Genomic DNA, 18,981 nt, shown 5'->3' on the forward strand with positions numbered 1-18,981 from the left:
TGTCTCATCCGATGCTGGAAGCGGGTTCGCCTTCTCACTTTAGTTCACCTTCAAACGGATGTTTGTTAGCTACCCAGAGGATACTTTGTCTAAAACCGGAAGTCGTGAGATGCTTGAATCATGTGGAGAAGAATCGTTTCTGGCCACTCCCAAGTGAATGACAATCAAAAACTTTCCTCACTTACGTGAACTTCTACACATGATCTTATCCTCCTGACCTCTACGTCAATGAAATTAGTACTGCGCCGCCACCCACATTGAGTGGCCAACAAAGGACACATTCTGATTAGACTCCTTCCCACCTTCATCTCCCTCCAATCTCCCGTACAAGAACCACTAGACAGGTCCTGGTTCCTCGTACCGCGTGTTCCGTGAGTCGGACCATAATACGTCGGAACATAACATCAGTGAAGTCTAATTCTTGCTTTGGCAATCTGTGCTTGCAATCTTTACACTGGTGCAGGTAAGCTTTGGACTACCGTCATATCTCTATCCAACCTGAGAAGATATGATGACCGAGTTGAAATCCAATTCATTGATCATGCATCCTCGGACCAGAAGAAGTACGCGAGCCTATTTAGCCTGTAATTTGCATTGCTCCCTTTGGTGGATAAGGCGAAAAGATGCATTACCAGTATGTATGCATGTAATTAAAGTAGGAACCGTTTATTCGATTATAGCCGTCATTGTTCTCTTTCCCTCGCAATTCGGCGCCAGTTGGAGATCCTATTTACTAGGTCGCTCTCCACCTTCCTCAGTTTCCACCGGCGGGCAAGGCATTGAACACTTCGGACAACATAACAGAGTATTTTTATTCGCTGAACTATGTCTAGGTCGTCGTATAACTCGTACAGCTCATCGTTCCATCGCCTGAGTTGTTTCCCGTTGCCAATGTTCAGAGGACCATAAATTTAACTCATAAAACTCCCAGTGCCGTCTCATCGGATGTTGACATCGTCAACTCTTCTTCTGCAACATAAATCAAGATGGAAAGAATAAGCGACTTGTAGAGTTTGATTTTCGTTCGTCGAGAGAAGACTTTACTTTTCAAATACCTACTCGGCCCATATGCTTCATGTCAAGGAACATAACGAAATGCTGTCCAATCAGTTTCTGTTAAAATGCTTTCGCAGAAACCTTCCTTGACTCCTTGATTCCTTGGAATCAAATCACCCATTACAAACACCGAGCTCGAGTTGCCTCTTGAAATCAACGACCAACTTCGTCTTGGATACTGTAATTTATTAAACTTCTATTTATCGAGATTGGACGCCGACATACCCAACATATGTCCTGCAATCACTAGCCACATCTTTACATGCCCAATTAACCTCACCCATCTAACCATCCATCTACCCATACCATTCACTTTTTTACTTCGATGGCAATTGATTTGTGCTTTCCATTTCAAGCAGAGCTGGATAACCGTCACAACAACAACAAGCATTTGGAATGAATTCGACTTTTCACAACTTCTAATCACGAGGAAATGATTAATTTCAAACCATCTCATAAAACTGGTATCACAATAAGAATAATTGTTTGATAATGAGATATAAATACATCGAAAACTAGCGAGGGAGTTTAAACATAATTGTTACCAATTGAATAAAAAATAAGTAAATGTATAACAACTCGATCACTTGGCAACAACACCAAAATACATAATAAAAATATTCATTTCGACCGTACCTAATATTTTTGTTCGGAAAACTCGAGAAAACGGAGGTAAGCTAAATCACAATAAGTGGTTTCCTTCCCTATGGCAGTGGAGTCTACGGAACAAACCCGGTTTTCTATCCGACCAAATGACAAATAGGCAGTATTCTTTAGATTCATAGTCTAGATAATGGAAAATGAAATGTTGCTTTCATTTATAAAAGTTTATTGTCAAATTGAAAAATGCGTGTATTTATGTACATTGCATGAATCTGAAAATTATATATTGTGTGTTTATAAAATTTCGGGATATTACGCGCTTCTCGCGTATTTGTCCGCTTCGGTTTCCATATAACGGATGAAACGTGTTAAATTTGTGCGCACTGTCTGCACAGCTGGATAACGCTCCTTCAATTCTCGGCGCTGCTGACGCAGCTGTGGAATATATAATAAAGAAAAAATTATAGGCATGTTCCTTGATGTAAAAAACTAAAATTGCTTCAAATTGTTACCTTATTCTTGAACATTTTCTCCAATTTCTTCAACACTTCTGGCAAATTCAATTCAATAATCAGTTTAGGCCAGTCATTGTCGGCAAACATATCCATTAAAGCATCAAGTGACTCGGAAATTGTCCACACATCTTCCTCCTGTAATATTGAAATTAGTTATTAATAACCCATGAGCACATGAAATATTTTTTTATTACATCAGAACATGCTTCCACAATGAATGTGATGATTATGCGTACTAAATTTTCTGGCAACAGACAACCCAATGTGCCTAACATACGCAACCAATTCGCACGAATTTCAGCTACACTGCAGTTCTTCACACCATTGAAAATTAACTGGAAATTAGAGCAAAATCTTAAGAATCATATAGCTGATGGGCATAATAATTGTATACCTCCAAGTCATTTTCCACCATTTGACTGAACAGTTCTTTGTTTGTTTTCAGCCGTTCTAAGGTAGCACGCATTAACGATGTGGCTGGCTCCATGACAGACACGTCTTGCGGACCTTTGAACACTTGCTGACCAAGTTCCACCCAAACATCATAAATTGCTTTGGCACCACCAAGGTCTTCAGGGCTTAAAGCATTGCAAAGATTTTGTAGGCAAAGCAATGATGAAATACGCAAATTTTTTACTCTGCAAAGAAAATGAAAAAATATCTGTGAAAAATGTCTAATGTCGCATGATGCCGATACTCACTTAATAAGCAAGGATACACTGACTTCCCTCAAGGCTTGCGCAATATTATCAGGTAGAACTTGCGCTTTTTTCCAAAGCTAAGCGGAAAAAAATATTTAAGTTTAATGGACTTTTCTTAAAATGTTTGATTTAGCGATTTTTACTTTCTCAATAATTCCCAAAGATTTAATAATTTCCACCAGCGCTTCAGGTAATTTATCTTCATTTTGTATATTTCCATTGCCATTTGCAGATTCATATTCGTAGTCTATAACACCCTCACCTTCGGACGCATCATCTCCATCTGAATCGACCCACTCTGTGTTGGACAAAATTTTCATTAATAAAATTTAGAACTAAATTAACTCTTCGAAACACAGAAGAAAAATTATTCGTTCTAAATATCAGCCACTACTTCTACTTCTAATGGTTTCTTCTTACCTTCTTCATCATTCGATACTAAGTTCGTGATAATTTCCGCTGCAACACGATGAGCGTCCAATAAGTTCCCGACTTCCTTCATAGCAATTTCAGCTGGTGTAGGAAGTTCTTGTTGACGTCTTCGTAATGCAGCGCTCTCTTCGGTCTCTTCTACTACAATTAATATTCTTATTTGAATGCATGACATTAATTATATAAATTATTCTTTCCAACCTTCTTCCATTTCAACGTTGAAGTCCAGAACTGATATACTTTCATTTTGGTCGTTTTCTCCATGATTAGTCAACACATTTGACAATGCTTCCTGATTGTCGATTTCTAAGGTTTCTGAAATGCTATTTAATATGTTGCAAGTATAAGCTGCTGACAAAGCTGGCACATTGGACAAAATTCCTTAAAAAATTATAAAAAATGAGATTTCCTAAAAATGTTATTCAATAAAAATTTGTAGTTACCGGCTCCTAATGTCCGGAGATATTGGTGTCCATAACTTCCTGTAATGTTAAGCAAACTTAAAATTTCAGGCACATGCTGTGTTAATGCATTCCAAATTTTTTGATTGCCCTCTGATACTACTAATAAGCACTGCGCTACAGAAATTGCAATATCTAAACCGAAAATGTTATAATCAAGACAACGTATAAGACTTGCAATTAACTGTGACTGATTAAATGTTTCTAAAGCAAGTGTAGAACTTTCACACAAGTTCCATAGAAGATTTACAGCCTGCAAAAATGTGTCCGACCGTATATCTAGTTGTCTTAATGCTGCATCAAAGTTTGGCACCCATTCGCCATTCTGTGCGTATTCATTCAGCAAAGTCAAAAGTGGTGTTAGCACATCCTGTTCCACAAATAGTTCACAAACTTCCTAAAGGATATAATGCAAATTCCATTAAAATTCGATGCGATTTTAACTTATTTCTTATTTTGAACTTACTGGCATGCAAACGGTAAAATTACGCAGTGCACCAGCTGCTGCATTCCGTAATGGCTGATCGCGATCATAGAGATAAGGTGCAGCTATACGGATAATGTCACTCTGACAAATAGCAGTTAGTTTATCCTTTTTGCCAGATTGCACTAGCACCGCTAGTGATTGCAGAGCATTCAATTTCTCCTCCACATTAACATTTAATAGTTGCTCCCGTATTGTATCCACTGGACCCAAGCCGTTTTCCATTAACTCTTCGTCGTCATTTAAAAAATCTGCAACGCCATTTAACCCTAAAGGGTTTGAATTAGCCACAAGTCGTACGCGGTTCCGTCTCGTTTTACCCATTTTACTAACTACAAGTCAGTATTAGTTGCAAATAGTTCTATACCAAGCAATCCACAATAGAGCTTAGCAAATAGTCCACACAAAAAACTACCAGACCCCCACGTGCATAAACACAACAACAATCGGTTTTTCACTCTGTGTCAAACTATGCGTTTAGCGGTTGTTTTCTTGTATTACTGATATTTATTTTCGAGTTTCGTTTTGTTTTGTGTCTTATTTCGTTTTTCTTTAATCAATTGAATTTCGAATTATAAGCATTTTCGAATAATTCCAAAACGTTAAGCTACCATACTTATTTTCCTAAATTCATTCCAATTGGATTCCTTATTATTTAGTGAAGGTTTATATTTCATTAAAAATTACATAATTTAAGGAAACTAGAATTGTCTGTATCATTCTTAATATGTGACTAGATCATCAAAACTTTAAATATATTTATTGAATGAACTTTTTTATTATTGTCCAAGAAATTGATAATAGAACGAACAACTACAAAATCCAGTATTTTTGGAAATACTTGCTTATTTTAACATTTATTTTATGAAAATCCAGCGAAACATATGCAAATCATTTAAAATTATACAGGATGGCAACGTTTGAGAAGGAGCAATGAAGTAAAATTGAGGAAGCGAAGTAGCAGCCAGCAACCAGAGGAGCTTTTAACTATTGTAGGTAATAGCTACGTAAAAAATGGTTTGCATTGAAGGAAAGTGTGACCTTCGCAGTTAGTTCTTGGGATATTATGAGTGGAGACAATAAATATAATGAAAATTCCTGAAAAAAGTGATTTGAATTGTAGTGAATTTTTGTTTTACAATCATTACTTCGCCAAAGCAGACATGAGATAAATAACGTGAAGAAGCTAATTTGTGAACGACATGTATGTGATTGGTGTAGCATAATAAGAATGTAAGTGTAAAGAGAACAAAGAAGGAACGTGTGCAATTAGTGTATGTGTGTGTGAATAAAGGAGAAGCACGCGAAGACAAATAAAGTCGGTGGGAAGTGAACAGCTCTCAACACGACATTGTGCAAATCTTTTTTTAAGGCTTATGTTCATTAGGAATAGAGCAGAGTTGATATTGTGTATGGTGGATTTTTTGTGTGACATTGTCAAAATAAAAAAGTGGCAAAGTAGCAATTTATGGAGATTTGTTATATCTAACTACATCATGTGAATATTCCAAGTATAATGTTTCTTCGATTGTATACGGAGATCGGTAAGTTAAAATTGTTTAATATTTTGGTATGAGGTAAATTTTTAATGTGAGGTATAAATCCAGAACAGCTCTTTGCAGCAATAAAGGTTGTTAGTGTTGCCACCTGTATGTTGTACTTAATAATTTTTTTATTAAAACACATATCAGCATTTATAGTTACTATTTGATTAAATATGAAGTTACCTATCAATTTTCCTAAAATGTTCTATTACAATAATTTATATAAATTGTAAATGCCCATTTTTCGCATAATTGGCGATTCACCGGTGACAAAAAACATTAAGTTAATATTATATAAAACAGATATTGTTTCAAATAACGACAATCAATTATGTTTCTGAAGACAGCATTTAAGATATAGTATTTTAAATTTCTGTAATACAATAACACTTAATTGCAGAATCTGAATATTATTGTATCGAAATAATATATAGCTATGTGTTAATATGTTAAAACTAAAGAAAACAGTTGAACCTCTAAATCGAAGATCTTCATAACATGTACGCTTGAATTGACAGTATCGGTTAGAAGTCAAATTTCATACAAATTATCTTACATAACTCACATTTCCTTAACCCGAACTCTTGAATTGGCTATAGAGGTCAAATTTCATAAAAATTTCCTTCCATAACTCGAACTTTTCGACCAGAGTATAATACAAAATTTAAATTTTACTATCGAGGCAAAATTTTAAGAGTTTCTACATCGTATGGACATATTAAAACTTTATGCAAAGTAAATAAATAAAAGAGCTTTTTAAAAAAATTTATGTTGTAATGAAAACTTCTATAACTCGAAATCTTTATTATGGTTGTTCGAGTTAGGGAAGTTTATTTAAACTGATGAAAACACACATTTGAAGATGTACCATAAATTATTATTTATGTTTACATAAATATTTTATGAATGAGGGCTTAAATAATAATTGTGTACCATCAGTTTTAAATAATTATGTCTAACAAATTTAATATTTTTTGTCCCAATAAATCTAGTTCTTGATATTTTAAATATGACAATGTTCATATATGAATGAAAGTTTAAAATACAAGAAACAAAATTATTTAAAATTGCCATTTAATTGAATAATATGGCAATAGCAGTGTATTTAGGGATTCTACCCTAATGTACGTACATCATGTGCGTGCAAGGCTGTGTACAGCAGAATGCAAGAGAATGAAGCAATGAATAACTGCGAAGTGTACATAAAAGAAATTTTTGAAGAAAGAAAGAGGAGCGCCATACTTGTAGGTGGAGAAAATCGGCAAGTAAAACCAAAAGCCTTGATTATTTCTTGGTTTCTACAATTTAGAATAGTTTAGAAGTAGTAATTTTGTTAATTAATTCCTAGTGTCTTTGGAAATTTTATACAATACATAGAATACTTGCCATAGCCTCACAATTTATTGAATCATTGTATTTCTATGCTACTTATTCTGCTTCGGGTAAGGTATTCTGATGGATGCACTAGGGTCCTGTCAAATGAAGCACCTATTAGAAATGCGAAAACATTTCAGTTAGATGGGCAACTCTGTAGTTCGGATTCAACCATCTCCATCATTCACACACAAATTACTATTTGCAATTTCGCAGATTTTCTAATGCTTTATTCGGTGTTGTTTCACTAGTTTGTCCGTGAGTATAGCAGATTCGTGCAATTTTCTTCTACGATTGCTTTACAAATGGTTTGTTCTGCCGATTAAGTCTATTTTACACAAGTGCCTCAATTTTCGAATTATATATTTTTCAACTACACCATTACTTATTAATTATATCTTGTGCTCGCTTTGCTCCTTGTGCTTGAAAAGCTATGCAAGCTTACAAGGACCTGTGAGATGGTGAAGATATATGGTATTAAAAGGAAGATATAGAAGAGTATTCATCTACAGCAAGTGCTAACAAAATCTAAACCTTTTTAACTCGTAACTTAAGTGTGTCCCAGATGATGATAAGTTCGATCCTCCTGGAAGACTAAAGATTAGAATAATTATACGAATTTTAAAAGTAATTCTAAAGGCAACAATACAGCATGTAGTAATACAAATGCCTTATAAACTTAATTTGAATTGAGTCAAAGAAAAAATGAAGTCGAAAAATTAATTTATATATATATAGGAATAGATTCTACACAGTGAATATTACTATATTTGTTTATGAATTATACCTAAAATTCCCAATGATTGGACATGTATATTCAACACACATAATGTGGATATAGACTTAAAATTACCATTAAAAGTTTTACAATATATTTCATAATAGTACAACTTTAATTTTTCAGAAAAATGGATCTCCTACTCGAATTTCGTGTTTGCTAGTTTAGGTAAGTATGAATATATATATATACATCTTCTAATCTCTACTAAAGATTTTAACGTGTGTTTTAAATGTTATAGTGGTCGTTCCTTTGAACTGCTCCATTAATTTGGAGCATTGGAGCAGCTAGGAGACATACACAGCATCCACCCAATTACACACTCGAGGTTTAATATTAAAGATAAATTAAACCATTGTTTAAAAATTATTTAAAACGTTAAAACGCCTTTATGAACAAAATTGGAATAGATACACGACCGAATCGATCGAAAAAAAAACACATACATGATATCTTATGGTTTTAAAGAACATATAAAACGTAACGAAGAAATAAGTATTTATGTCCAAACAAGGTGGCCAGCAATACAACTTTATCAATGCCCCAAAAGCACATTATCCAGCAAAAGAGCTATATCCGAAGATACAACATCAACAAAATCTTGTATACCTTTCGAAATCTCCAAAAAGTTACAGAATACTGACATTTGAAAAGTTATTTAACAAAAAAATTTCTCCTGCGAAAGTGACGGTAACGGAGAAGTTGAGGGAGTCCGAAAGGATTTGTGGTGCCGCAGCAAGTGGCATCAATATTAATAAGTTTAAGCATAAGATGGCAAATACGCTTTCCGTCATGACGAACGTTTTGCGGAATGTTGTCAGCAAGCAGCGTATACGCTACAAGGGCAATGGATATAATTTAGATTTGACTTGTAAGTAATACATAAAAAATAATTGAATCCATTGTTAATATACGTGAATATCTTTTAGATATATACGATAATATAATTGCTATGGGTTACCCGGCGGACAATATAGAGAGTATATTTCGAAATCGTTTGGAAGATGTTTACAAATTTCTCCAGGAAGTTCATCAGAATCATTATAAAATTTACAATCTATGCCTTGAGCGTAGCTATGATAGCAATAAATTTCATGGAGTAAGTAGAATAAAAAAAGTACGTGTCACAATTTTTTTCAAAAACTAATTGTTCGTATTTGCTTTAGAGAGTTGCTGTTTATCCTTTTGAAGACCATAACCCACCAACAATAGAACTGATACAAAAATTTTGTATGGACGTGGATGCATGGCTGAAAGCAGATAAGAAAAATGTGGCCGCCGTACACTGTAAAGCTGGAAAAGGCAGAACTGGTAATTTCATACATAATATCTAAGTACACAGTTTCAATTGTTAAGTATTTCGGGTTTGCAGGTACAATGATTTGTTGTTATATGCTGTATAGTGGACGGCAGAAAACTGCCGAAGATGCTTTAGAATGTTATGCTGAGAAACGCACAAAGGATCTCAAAGGTGTTACTATTCCATCGCAAAGGCGTTATGTTCAGTATTTTGCAAAGTTAATACAATCTGGTGTACCATATGAAAGGAGAATTCTGCAAGTATGTACCAATCTAGTTTATATACTTTATCTCATGTAAATAATGTGAATAAATTATTTTAGTTTTGTGAAATTCGTTTTACTGAGGCTAACTTGTTGCACAGTTATGGCACAGTGCATTGCTCAATTTCCGTGCTGGAAGACGATGGATGTTCTGTAAAAGTGAAGGTTAGTATTAAATGCTGATACAGAAAATAAGTAGCAGAATCTTATGGAATGAAGTCTTTAAGTGTAGATTAATACGTGAGATTAAATATGCTATATTTAAGCATTATTTTCTTCTTTTGGAGTATAAATATGAATTATTATTATTTTGGAAAAAAAATGTTGGACTAAAAAAATATTTTAATCGTTTCTTTTTAATTATATTGTTTTTAATTGATATCTTTTTATTTTCTAGCATCTGCTGGGGTTGCCCATAGATTTTCGAAAAAGTCATACTTTGGATCTTAAAAATCTGTGTGTAGCCGGTGACATAAAAGTAGAGCTGACACATAAAAAGAAATTGTTCCATTTCTGGTTTAATACATATTTTGTACGCGATGACGCGGGTAAGTCGTTATAAATATTTTGGAATTATTTTCTTCATTTTAATAGCAATTAAATTGATTTTTTCAATTATTTGCAGTCGTTGAAGGGGAAGGTGAGGACGCGAAACTTGTATATACACTTAACAAATGCGAAATCGATGATGCACATAAAGACAAAGAGCACAAATGCTTTTCGGAAGGCTTTAAGGTGAATATATAAATTATTGATTAACGCACTGACTGCATGTTTGTGGGTTGTGTATGTCCAATAGTCGATACTTTTATGATTTCCATTCGTATTTTTATGAATAAAACACATGTTTTCACACAACTTATACTAAGCTTTTGGTATAAATTTCACAAGAATTTTTGAAGTCCTGCTTATTTCGTATTTACATAAAAATAATTTTTTGCTCATTTTCTATTTTTTCAGGTGCAACTTGTTTTCTATGCAGAAACTTCTATGCGACCTGGTTTGCAAGCGAACGTTAGTAGCATAACGAGCCAGGTTGTCGGTAATCAAAGAATGTCTCAAAACGCGCGTCTCTCTCATCAAAGCAGTGGTGGCGGTGGCGAAAGCAGCAGTAGCAGCAATTGTCAATTGCCACAGAATAGCAGCAGTGGTAGTGATCTAAATTATATTTGTGATCAAAAGTCCTCCTCATCGGCATCGGCGTCGGTTAGTAGTTTGGGCGGCCCAATAGTAGGTGGTGGCGGCGGCGGTAGTGGCAGCGGAAGTGGCAGCATTGGTGAGCTCAGTATCGGTGATACAACAAATGCAGACTTTTCTCGCATGGACGCCACACTTGCTGGTGCACAATTTATCCACCAACAGCAACAGTTACAACACCAACAAAAGCAACAAATTTGCCATAGGCAGAAATACAATGCTGCGAAGCACATAAACAGTGATAGTGAAGTGTTCGATTGCGATACAGTTATGTTGCCACTGGGGCGAACACATGCTGCGTCCACAAATACATATTCGTTACTCCCACAAAAACAGCAACAACAACAACCACAAGAAAAACGGATTTCTGTTAATAATAGACAGCTTTACACGGCGGCGAAGAACGTTAGTGATGACTGTGATAATTACAGTGATGTTGATTCACGTATTTCGTCATATGAGCGAATAAATGCTGCACCACCTACAACAGCGTATGCGTTACTCCCACAACTTCATGCGGATCGGATTTCTGTTAACTATAGACAGCAATACATGCCGGCAAATAACATAAGTGGTGACTGTGATGTGTACGATTGTGATTTAAGCGTTACGCCATTTGCGAGAAAAAGCACTGCACCTACAGCTGCTTATGCGTTACCCCCACAGCAACCAGATGCGCAATCACAACATACATATGTGAATTTGGAACATATTATGGCAGCAACAGCGGATAAACAACAATATCAGCAGCATCAGCCGCATCAACAACAGTTAATGAAAACATTATTCGCAACAACACCAAATCATGTAGTAGCTACTTCGACAGTAGTGACCGCTGCAGGGACCAACATATTGAAATTCGGCGTACCGACAACAGCAACGGGCTTAATGTGCGGTAACAATATTTTATATCACCCAGCAATAATGCAGGGTTGCAGCAACACCAATCATTGCGGCAACAATGTCAAGCGGTTGGATGACGATACTAGAACAACAATGCAGACAAATGGTACGACTGGGTGCAGTGAGGTTAACGGTTGTATTAGCGCCAACAGCAGTAAAAGCAGCATTAGTAGTCACACATCATCTTCTGAATCGACAACATCGTGCTCATCGTCCGCGCCAACGTCTGGTGGTGATAAAGATTGCGAAGAAGAAGACTGGGAGTCCGGTGAGTGCCATTCAAAAATGCCACACACAGTTGTCCCCCAAACATTACAGTTATCTACACTATTAGCTCCTTCCAAGCCTTCTACGGCTAACAGTACTACTACTTTCAGTAATACCACCTCTACCTTTCCCAATATTACAACTACTACCATTACACACACATCTTTACCTTCTACTGCTACTATTACTACTCACACCAAACAGATTTCCACTTCCATTTCTCAACAACCTTCTACATTTTATATGAATATAAACATTAATAGTGGTAGTTATAATTGTAGTTATTGTGGTTGTGATGATGATGAAAACAATCCCAATTTAAAATATGAATGTGCACATATTCAAGAAAATGATGAAAAGTTGCAAAAAATCATTAGCGAACGACGATCAAGTTGTACAGCAGTCAAAGTGAATGGCGGCTCAGAAACTGTGTTTAGGTCAAATGAAAATGAAAATAATCAATTCAATACTGATGTAAGGATTAATACTGCAGCAAGTGCTGAAGTTGCCGCTAATTTGCCACCTAACACCACGAGTCCAATTAGTGCGACGCGTAAATCGCATATGTTTATGGCTTCTAAGAAACATGAAGCCACTGTTGGCATTAGCAAACACAGCCATATGAGCAATGTCAGCAATGTGGTTAGTTCATGGACACATAAGCCTCTATTTCAACAAAAACTTAATGCTAAAAAATGTAGTGAACTGAACTCAGCAGCCATAGCAGTTAAAAAGTCCAATGCTTATGGCACTTCAGCTGGGCCAGTTAGCGCGGATGCTGCTATGCTGGCTTTGAGTTGCTCACCAGCGAGCGGTTGCAGTGGCTTGGCCAGCACGTCGCGGCGCAAATTAAAAAATAAATTGAAAAATAATACGAAAAAATTGTCGCATTGGCTACAGAATCATTTTCGAGCAAATCCTGTAGAATTTTGCGAGAATTTCGTGCAACACACGACCGCTATGAGACGCAATAGTAACTGTAGTGTGGGTAGTCGTAGTCGCAAATTGTCAATGTCATCAACGACGGTGTCGATAACACCGGGTTCGTCTTTGCCCAAGCGACAAATATTAGTGCCACCAAAATTAATAAGTGAAAACTGTGCGGTTAACAGTGAAGCAGCGAGTCAAGGCACTTATGATATTTACGGTGAGTTGGAGAACGGCCTGAAAGACGAATGTCTGGCGACAGATGCCACTAACGTTAATTTAAACATAATTAGTGTTAATGGTGTTGTCGGTGATGGTCGTACGAAAATGTCGCTATCCGAGTCCACAACTACATCAAATGTCAGCTTGTCGACGGTCGGCGGCAGCACCGAACGCAGTGTACATGGCGGTAGTGGTAGTAGTGATACTTTTGAGGATTTTTACTCATCAAATTGTGATAATCAGCTTAGCTTTAACAACTCGCCATGTAAAAGTCCACGTTCGCTAGTCGATATAGCGGGTCCCAGCGCCTATAGCGCAACGCATGATCTCTATGCAACCAGCTTGAATGAGAGAAATGTACATTTGCAAATGAAGCGTGAACAACACATGCAGCGACATCTAAATGCACAAACGTTAGGACAGCCTCAACATAATAGCCATCAGCTGCATCACCTCAATGTCGTTGTAGTTGCAGCCAAACCAGCTAAAACACATGCAATTGGCTTTAATGTTACGAAAGACGGTACGCAAAACTACGATACATTTGCGCATGTGGACAATGTTATAAGCGTTCAAAACGCTAATCAAATTCAAGATGTAGGTTCTGAAACCCCAGATAATCAGTTGAATGATAGTGATCTGACAATTGGCGCAAATGTCACCATTATAACAACAGAGGTAGATGAAAAACAGGATAGTGCCATCGTTGGTCATGCTGATAGTCATGGCGGTGAGCTGTTAGCACAGACATTTGATTCGTTTGATGAAAACGATGAGTATATTGAAGATGGCGCTACAACGGGTTCGAGCGTATATTTCACGCCAGTGGCGACGTCTGATATTGGTGCCGATGTTATAGATGGTTCGAAAGCGAAACACTATCCATTCTTATTTCCAAATATGCAAAATGAGCTGAATAAAATATCCATGCAAATTGCATGCAATAATAGCGAGTTGGGCAATGAACTATCGAGTAAGAATGAGCAAAGCTCTAAAGCGCCTACGCCAGTGATAACTGTTGAAGGACACCAGTCAAATTGTGTTGCAGATGAAAGTTGCACTTTAGTCTCTACAGCATCTTCCGCTGATAACACATCTAGTTCTTAACACTCTTAACACTAATGGCGCAGAGCAAATGTGATTTCATGTTTTGTTTTTTCGAGCGTATTTTTGAAAACAATTAACAAAGGTATATAAATTGGGCTTTGCAAATTAACAGTACAGTGGAAAATTGTTTTTAACATCGCTAGAAAATAGTGTTTGTTTACCATTGTAGGGGTTTTATATCTATCATCTGCTGTCGAGTAATTTGAATCCACAATGGTTTACCATTTTGCTTGTTGGTTTTCATTTCTACTGTGCTGTGATTGTTTTCACGTTTCTTGCACATCGTTAACCAGTGCTATACTATGAATTGCAATGGAAAAAATTCTGTTTGAACACGTAACAGCCGCAATCGCTATTTCGGTGTTTTCCACCACAATTTATTTTTTAATATTCTTACATACATATATTAGTATATACATATATATGTATGTATACGGTATATATATACATATAAATATCAAGATCTCATACGACTTCTCGTATAAATAACAAATGTACAGAACGGATTAATATTCGCTGGTGTTCTATTTTTTAATATTAAAATTAGTTAAGTAATTACATACATATGAATGTAGTTTTGTTTAGGTTGCCAAATAAGGCAGCAACGTACATATATTTAATCAACAATACCAGTACTAAATCCTTACCACTACCAATGCCCGTCAAGCAATGTGTCGAACTATGTGAAACGATTTCTTAACAATTCTTGTTCTTAATAATATATTTAAAAAATATCCGCTTCAAATATACTTCAAATAATATATACACATACTTACATACATATACTGGATTATGTGCAACTAAATAACAGTTTATCGTTAACACAAACTCTATCTACTCACATACAAAATACATACTTGAATATATCAAAAAAAAAAACAAATATTATAAAATAATTATATACGTACATAAACCAAACTTAACAATAATTTTAAAATATTCAATATTCGACAGTTTGAAACAAATAATTTTAATTTTTAGTTTTATAAATACATTTGTGCTTAAAAGGAAACAGCTAAAAAAAAGCACATGATCAGACATTGTGTTTAGCACATTGTTGCACTTCTACTAAATATTCCTTGATTGATATACATATGTATCAGCAACTTAATGTTACGCATACTGCAAATCTGCTGAGTTCGTATATGTTGCAAGTGTACATTGTCTTAGAGGGGCGCGCTTTTTCAAGTTTTACCCAAAGCGCTCTTCATTCGTTTTTCATAAATTAAGTGTAGATCAAAAGCATAATTAAGCACAGTAATAAAACAAAACTTAGCATACAGTGTGTACTCCCAGTAATCGTATTAGTAATTAAAAGTCGCGCAGCGTCAATACCAGTTGTGCAACCTGCCGAGCCGCAACAAGTACAGCTCAACTGCACAATCCTTTAAGGACGTGTATATTTGTATGTTCGTAGGTAAAACAGCAGCAACTTGATCGTTCGTTCGTTGGTTGGTGAACTCTCGTTAGTTGTTACGTTCGCACACCGCCGAAATTTTCCGTTTATAATTTTTAAACAGAAATCTAATTAATAGTCGTAAAATTTTATTCCCATTACTCAAATTTAATATGTGTGTGTACATTATGTTGTGAACCGTATAGCAAATAATAATCAGTAAAAAAAAACATGAAACAAAATATGCGAAAATGCGGTTTATAAAACGTATGTATGACGCGCTGCGATTTATTTAAACTGCATACAATAATATTTAAAACCGAAAATAGCAAATAAAAAACAATAATACACATGGTCTGTAGGTGCTCAGGGTGAATTTGTGTTAAACATTAACTAAATTTTGCGGTCGTTATAATACAGCAGTATTTGCTATTCAGTTGTGTTAAAGATTTTTTTATTATTAAAAGATTATCGAAAAATTTCAAGGCAATATATACATATTTATATACCAAAATATTTGCTACCAGTGTCATACATAAAAGTTGAAACTTCCATATTATTATAATAATTGTTTTATATAAAAAAATTCGTGTAAAAATGTATCATTGTAATGTGATTTACCATTTTAGATCTTTTAAATTCATTTTTAAACATTTTCGTAAGTAAAGAAAAAAGTTCATTTAAAATGGTGTTGTAAGCAAACAAAATATTAAAATTCACGTCAGTTTGTTTAATATGTTTTTAATTTCATATAACTTATATATTCAACTGAGTACTTACACGCACCATATGTTCTATGGCTTAAGCATACAAATAATACGTTAAATACTATATTACATATAGTTCAGTTGAGAAATGTTGTATGTCAGACACTTAAAGATTTATAAGTTTTGTATTTTCATATATACAAATTTATAAATATGAAAGCAATTACCACTAAAAGTTTAACCATAAATGAAATATAACAAACACACACACACATCCACGTCTGAAAACGTCTGTACACAAACACATGCACGCAATAAGTAACATATTTTATGAATAAAGAAAGTAAACATAAAATAAAGTATGATTAAATGTACGTAAATATATATATATATAATTTTTTTCTTTTGAATTAATGTAATGTAATTACTTACGATTCGATTTTTAAGTGTAAAAATATTAATTTTTGTATATTACGATTTATAATGTATTGATTTTAATTTTGTTATTTGCTAGCTATAAAGATTTTTTAAATAATTTTATTTAATTTGATAATGATTTGTAATTTAAAGCAAAAATTATTCACATGTGAAAAGTGAAAATCGAAGCAAAAATGCAAGCAAAACATTTGTTGAATAAAAGTGTAACGCATTCGTAGTATAGGCGCAGGAAGCACGAAATACGTTTTGTAAAGTTTAGAAGTTGAGAAATTGGCTTTTTTAATATATATTTAAATATATATCTGGTTTTAATTCATATTAAATTTAATTGTAAATAAGTTTGCTATATATTACAAATTATATTTATTTTAATTTTAATTCGCTATTTTATACAAAAAAAAAAAACAAATGCTTGTATAATGTTTTGCTTAATTTTATTAGCTATTGTTTTGCTTATTTTTCGAAAATTCTATTCAATAACAACAAACGCACAATTAGTATAGGTCTAGTTTATGTCTACGTTAAATGTCAAGTTCTCAAGTGAAAGTAATTGAATTACTTGTATATTTTGTTAATGATAAAATGATGAAAAACAATTGGAAAATTGAAAAATATTTGAGTTATATTAAAATATAAACAACAAACATGTGTACATACACGTATGAAAACCATAAGTATAAGGCATATGATCTGTTATTATTATTATTTTTTTTTTAATTTTTGTTTCTATGAAATTTTTATTTTTTCTGCGTAAAAAATAAAGAATTACAAATTTTTATTTAAGTGAAAAAGAACGAAATGCATACTACTACTGTGTAAAACTAATAACTTTTGTTTTTGTTTAGGAAAGTTGTTTCTAAATTTTTTCGGAGCGCAAAGAAGTGAACGAGAAATTTATAGTTATAGAAAATTATATTTAGTTTTTTATAATATGATTTTATTATTTAGGTTTGAAAACAACAGTCTTCAAATATATTTTTTAAACTTTTAGAATATCAGTTGACTACATGTGTGATATGTTTTCCCAAGTCTAATTTCATTTTGAAAAATATAATTAAATTTCTATTCCGAAATATTTACCGTTTTGCTAGTACTTACATATCTTAACGATTGCACAGATGTTAGGTTATGTTAGCTGACGTGATTAAGCGAGGTTTAGCATTATTTTCCTTCATTATTAAATAACTTACTTTCTTTATTTTATAAATATTGTTGATTGTTTAAAATTTGTCAGTACCTATATACATATATGAAAGGTTTCCTGGCTGCTTTAAGCTATGAGATGTTTATGACTTTAGTTAGGCGGTTTTATTATTATTTCTCAATAATGCACAATTTTGTTTTTTTACATTTTTTTTCCAATCTATATAAAATTTTTTGTTGCAAAAGGTGGAAATAAAATCAAAGTTTCTCATTCGCAACATTAAATCGACTTGAGGCTCACTTGAGACAAGTTGGAGTAATTTTGTGCATTTTCCTTTCGTAAATTATTAATAATTTGTGTAGACTTTTAGTATTCTTTTAAATATTTATAAATTCTTCATTACAACGTGATTTTCTGTTAACCCCCTTGAAACTTGGTGACCATCACCATTCATTCGTCACTATAAAGCATGTAAACACCACAAACGACAATTTGAAATACTCTTTTACAGCAGCCAACAACATCCACCGCAAAATAAGCACCACAAGTGGTGTGGAAGCTCTCCAGTGTCAAGGTACGGTACGCAATAACGTTAACAAAAGTAAAACGTCGACTTCACCGGAACAACAAAATATGCTTACAGATATGGATGTGAACAGTGATTACTACACGTATAAACATACCAACAGCACCAACTGTGACACCAGCGAAAGTAATAGCAGCACTGATGACAGCCAGCGCTCAAACGACGGCAAACCTCCTCATGCCAGACACAGATACATCGCTGACTATCAACTCATCGAGGATGATATTGTGGAGGAGAGTGTGAATGGCATTAGTATTGATGCGGATGGCGATGTTGCCAACGATGAGTATGATAATGATAATGGTGACACCACATGTGTTAGTATTTTACTCAAGCGGTGTCAAGCCAACACAGCTGCTGGCTTGAAGAATACGCGCACACGTACGCGTCGAGAAACCACTTAAGTCAGCTCAACAGCTTCGAAAGCGTTGCGCCGTAAACTTAAACCAGGAAGCAGCATGCTTCGCAATTGTAAACAAATCGAATTCACTTGTGATTGCCAGATGCAAATGTGAATGTATCCTAAGATGGTGTTTGGAAGCCTAAGAACGCGTTAATGACCGATAGGCGAACCGTA

General features: G+C 34.4%; 2 protein-coding genes across 8 annotated transcripts; one reads left to right on the forward strand and one right to left on the reverse strand.

The window, feature by feature from the left end:
• Window positions 1-1,847: 1,847 nt before the first annotated feature.
• LOC105216849 (HEAT repeat-containing protein 3) lies at window positions 1,848-4,807 on the reverse strand. Of its 2 annotated transcripts, none has more exons than XM_011191548.3 (10): window positions 4,235-4,807; window positions 3,751-4,165; window positions 3,509-3,688; window positions 3,296-3,445; window positions 3,019-3,173; window positions 2,876-2,952; window positions 2,569-2,812; window positions 2,369-2,509; window positions 2,172-2,309; window positions 1,848-2,094 (listed from the first exon to the last, which is right to left on the reverse strand). In XM_011191548.3, exons 1-10 carry the CDS (start codon window positions 4,574-4,576, stop codon window positions 1,972-1,974), a joined length of 1,965 nt encoding a protein of 654 aa, XP_011189850.1. In that variant the 5' UTR covers window positions 4,577-4,807; the 3' UTR covers window positions 1,848-1,971. The 2 variants fall into 2 exon arrangements, with proteins under 2 accessions (XP_011189850.1, XP_011189849.1); XM_011191547.3 differs by having other exon boundaries at window positions 3,296-3,448; window positions 4,235-4,804.
• A 364-nt stretch (window positions 4,808-5,171) lies between these two features.
• On the forward strand, window positions 5,172-17,502 carry Pten_2 (uncharacterized). 6 transcript variants are annotated; one of them, XM_011191549.3, is made up of 10 exons: window positions 5,172-5,796; window positions 8,075-8,116; window positions 8,190-8,819; window positions 8,878-9,047; window positions 9,115-9,259; window positions 9,321-9,508; window positions 9,571-9,675; window positions 9,908-10,058; window positions 10,136-10,245; window positions 10,471-17,502. In XM_011191549.3, exons 3-10 carry the CDS (start codon window positions 8,450-8,452, stop codon window positions 14,131-14,133), a joined length of 4,902 nt encoding a protein of 1,633 aa, XP_011189851.2. In that variant the 5' UTR covers window positions 5,172-5,796; window positions 8,075-8,116; window positions 8,190-8,449; the 3' UTR covers window positions 14,134-17,502. The 6 variants fall into 6 exon arrangements, with proteins under 6 accessions (XP_011189851.2, XP_011189855.2, XP_054083901.1 ...); XM_011191553.3 differs by having other exon boundaries at window positions 5,172-5,485; XM_054227926.1 differs by having other exon boundaries at window positions 5,226-5,248.
• Window positions 17,503-18,981: the final 1,479 nt, after the last annotated feature.

Source organism: Zeugodacus cucurbitae, chromosome 3 (genome assembly GCF_028554725.1).
Source record: "Zeugodacus cucurbitae isolate PBARC_wt_2022May chromosome 3, idZeuCucr1.2, whole genome shotgun sequence".
In the NCBI taxonomy this organism is placed as follows: domain Eukaryota; kingdom Metazoa; phylum Arthropoda; class Insecta; order Diptera; family Tephritidae; genus Zeugodacus; species Zeugodacus cucurbitae.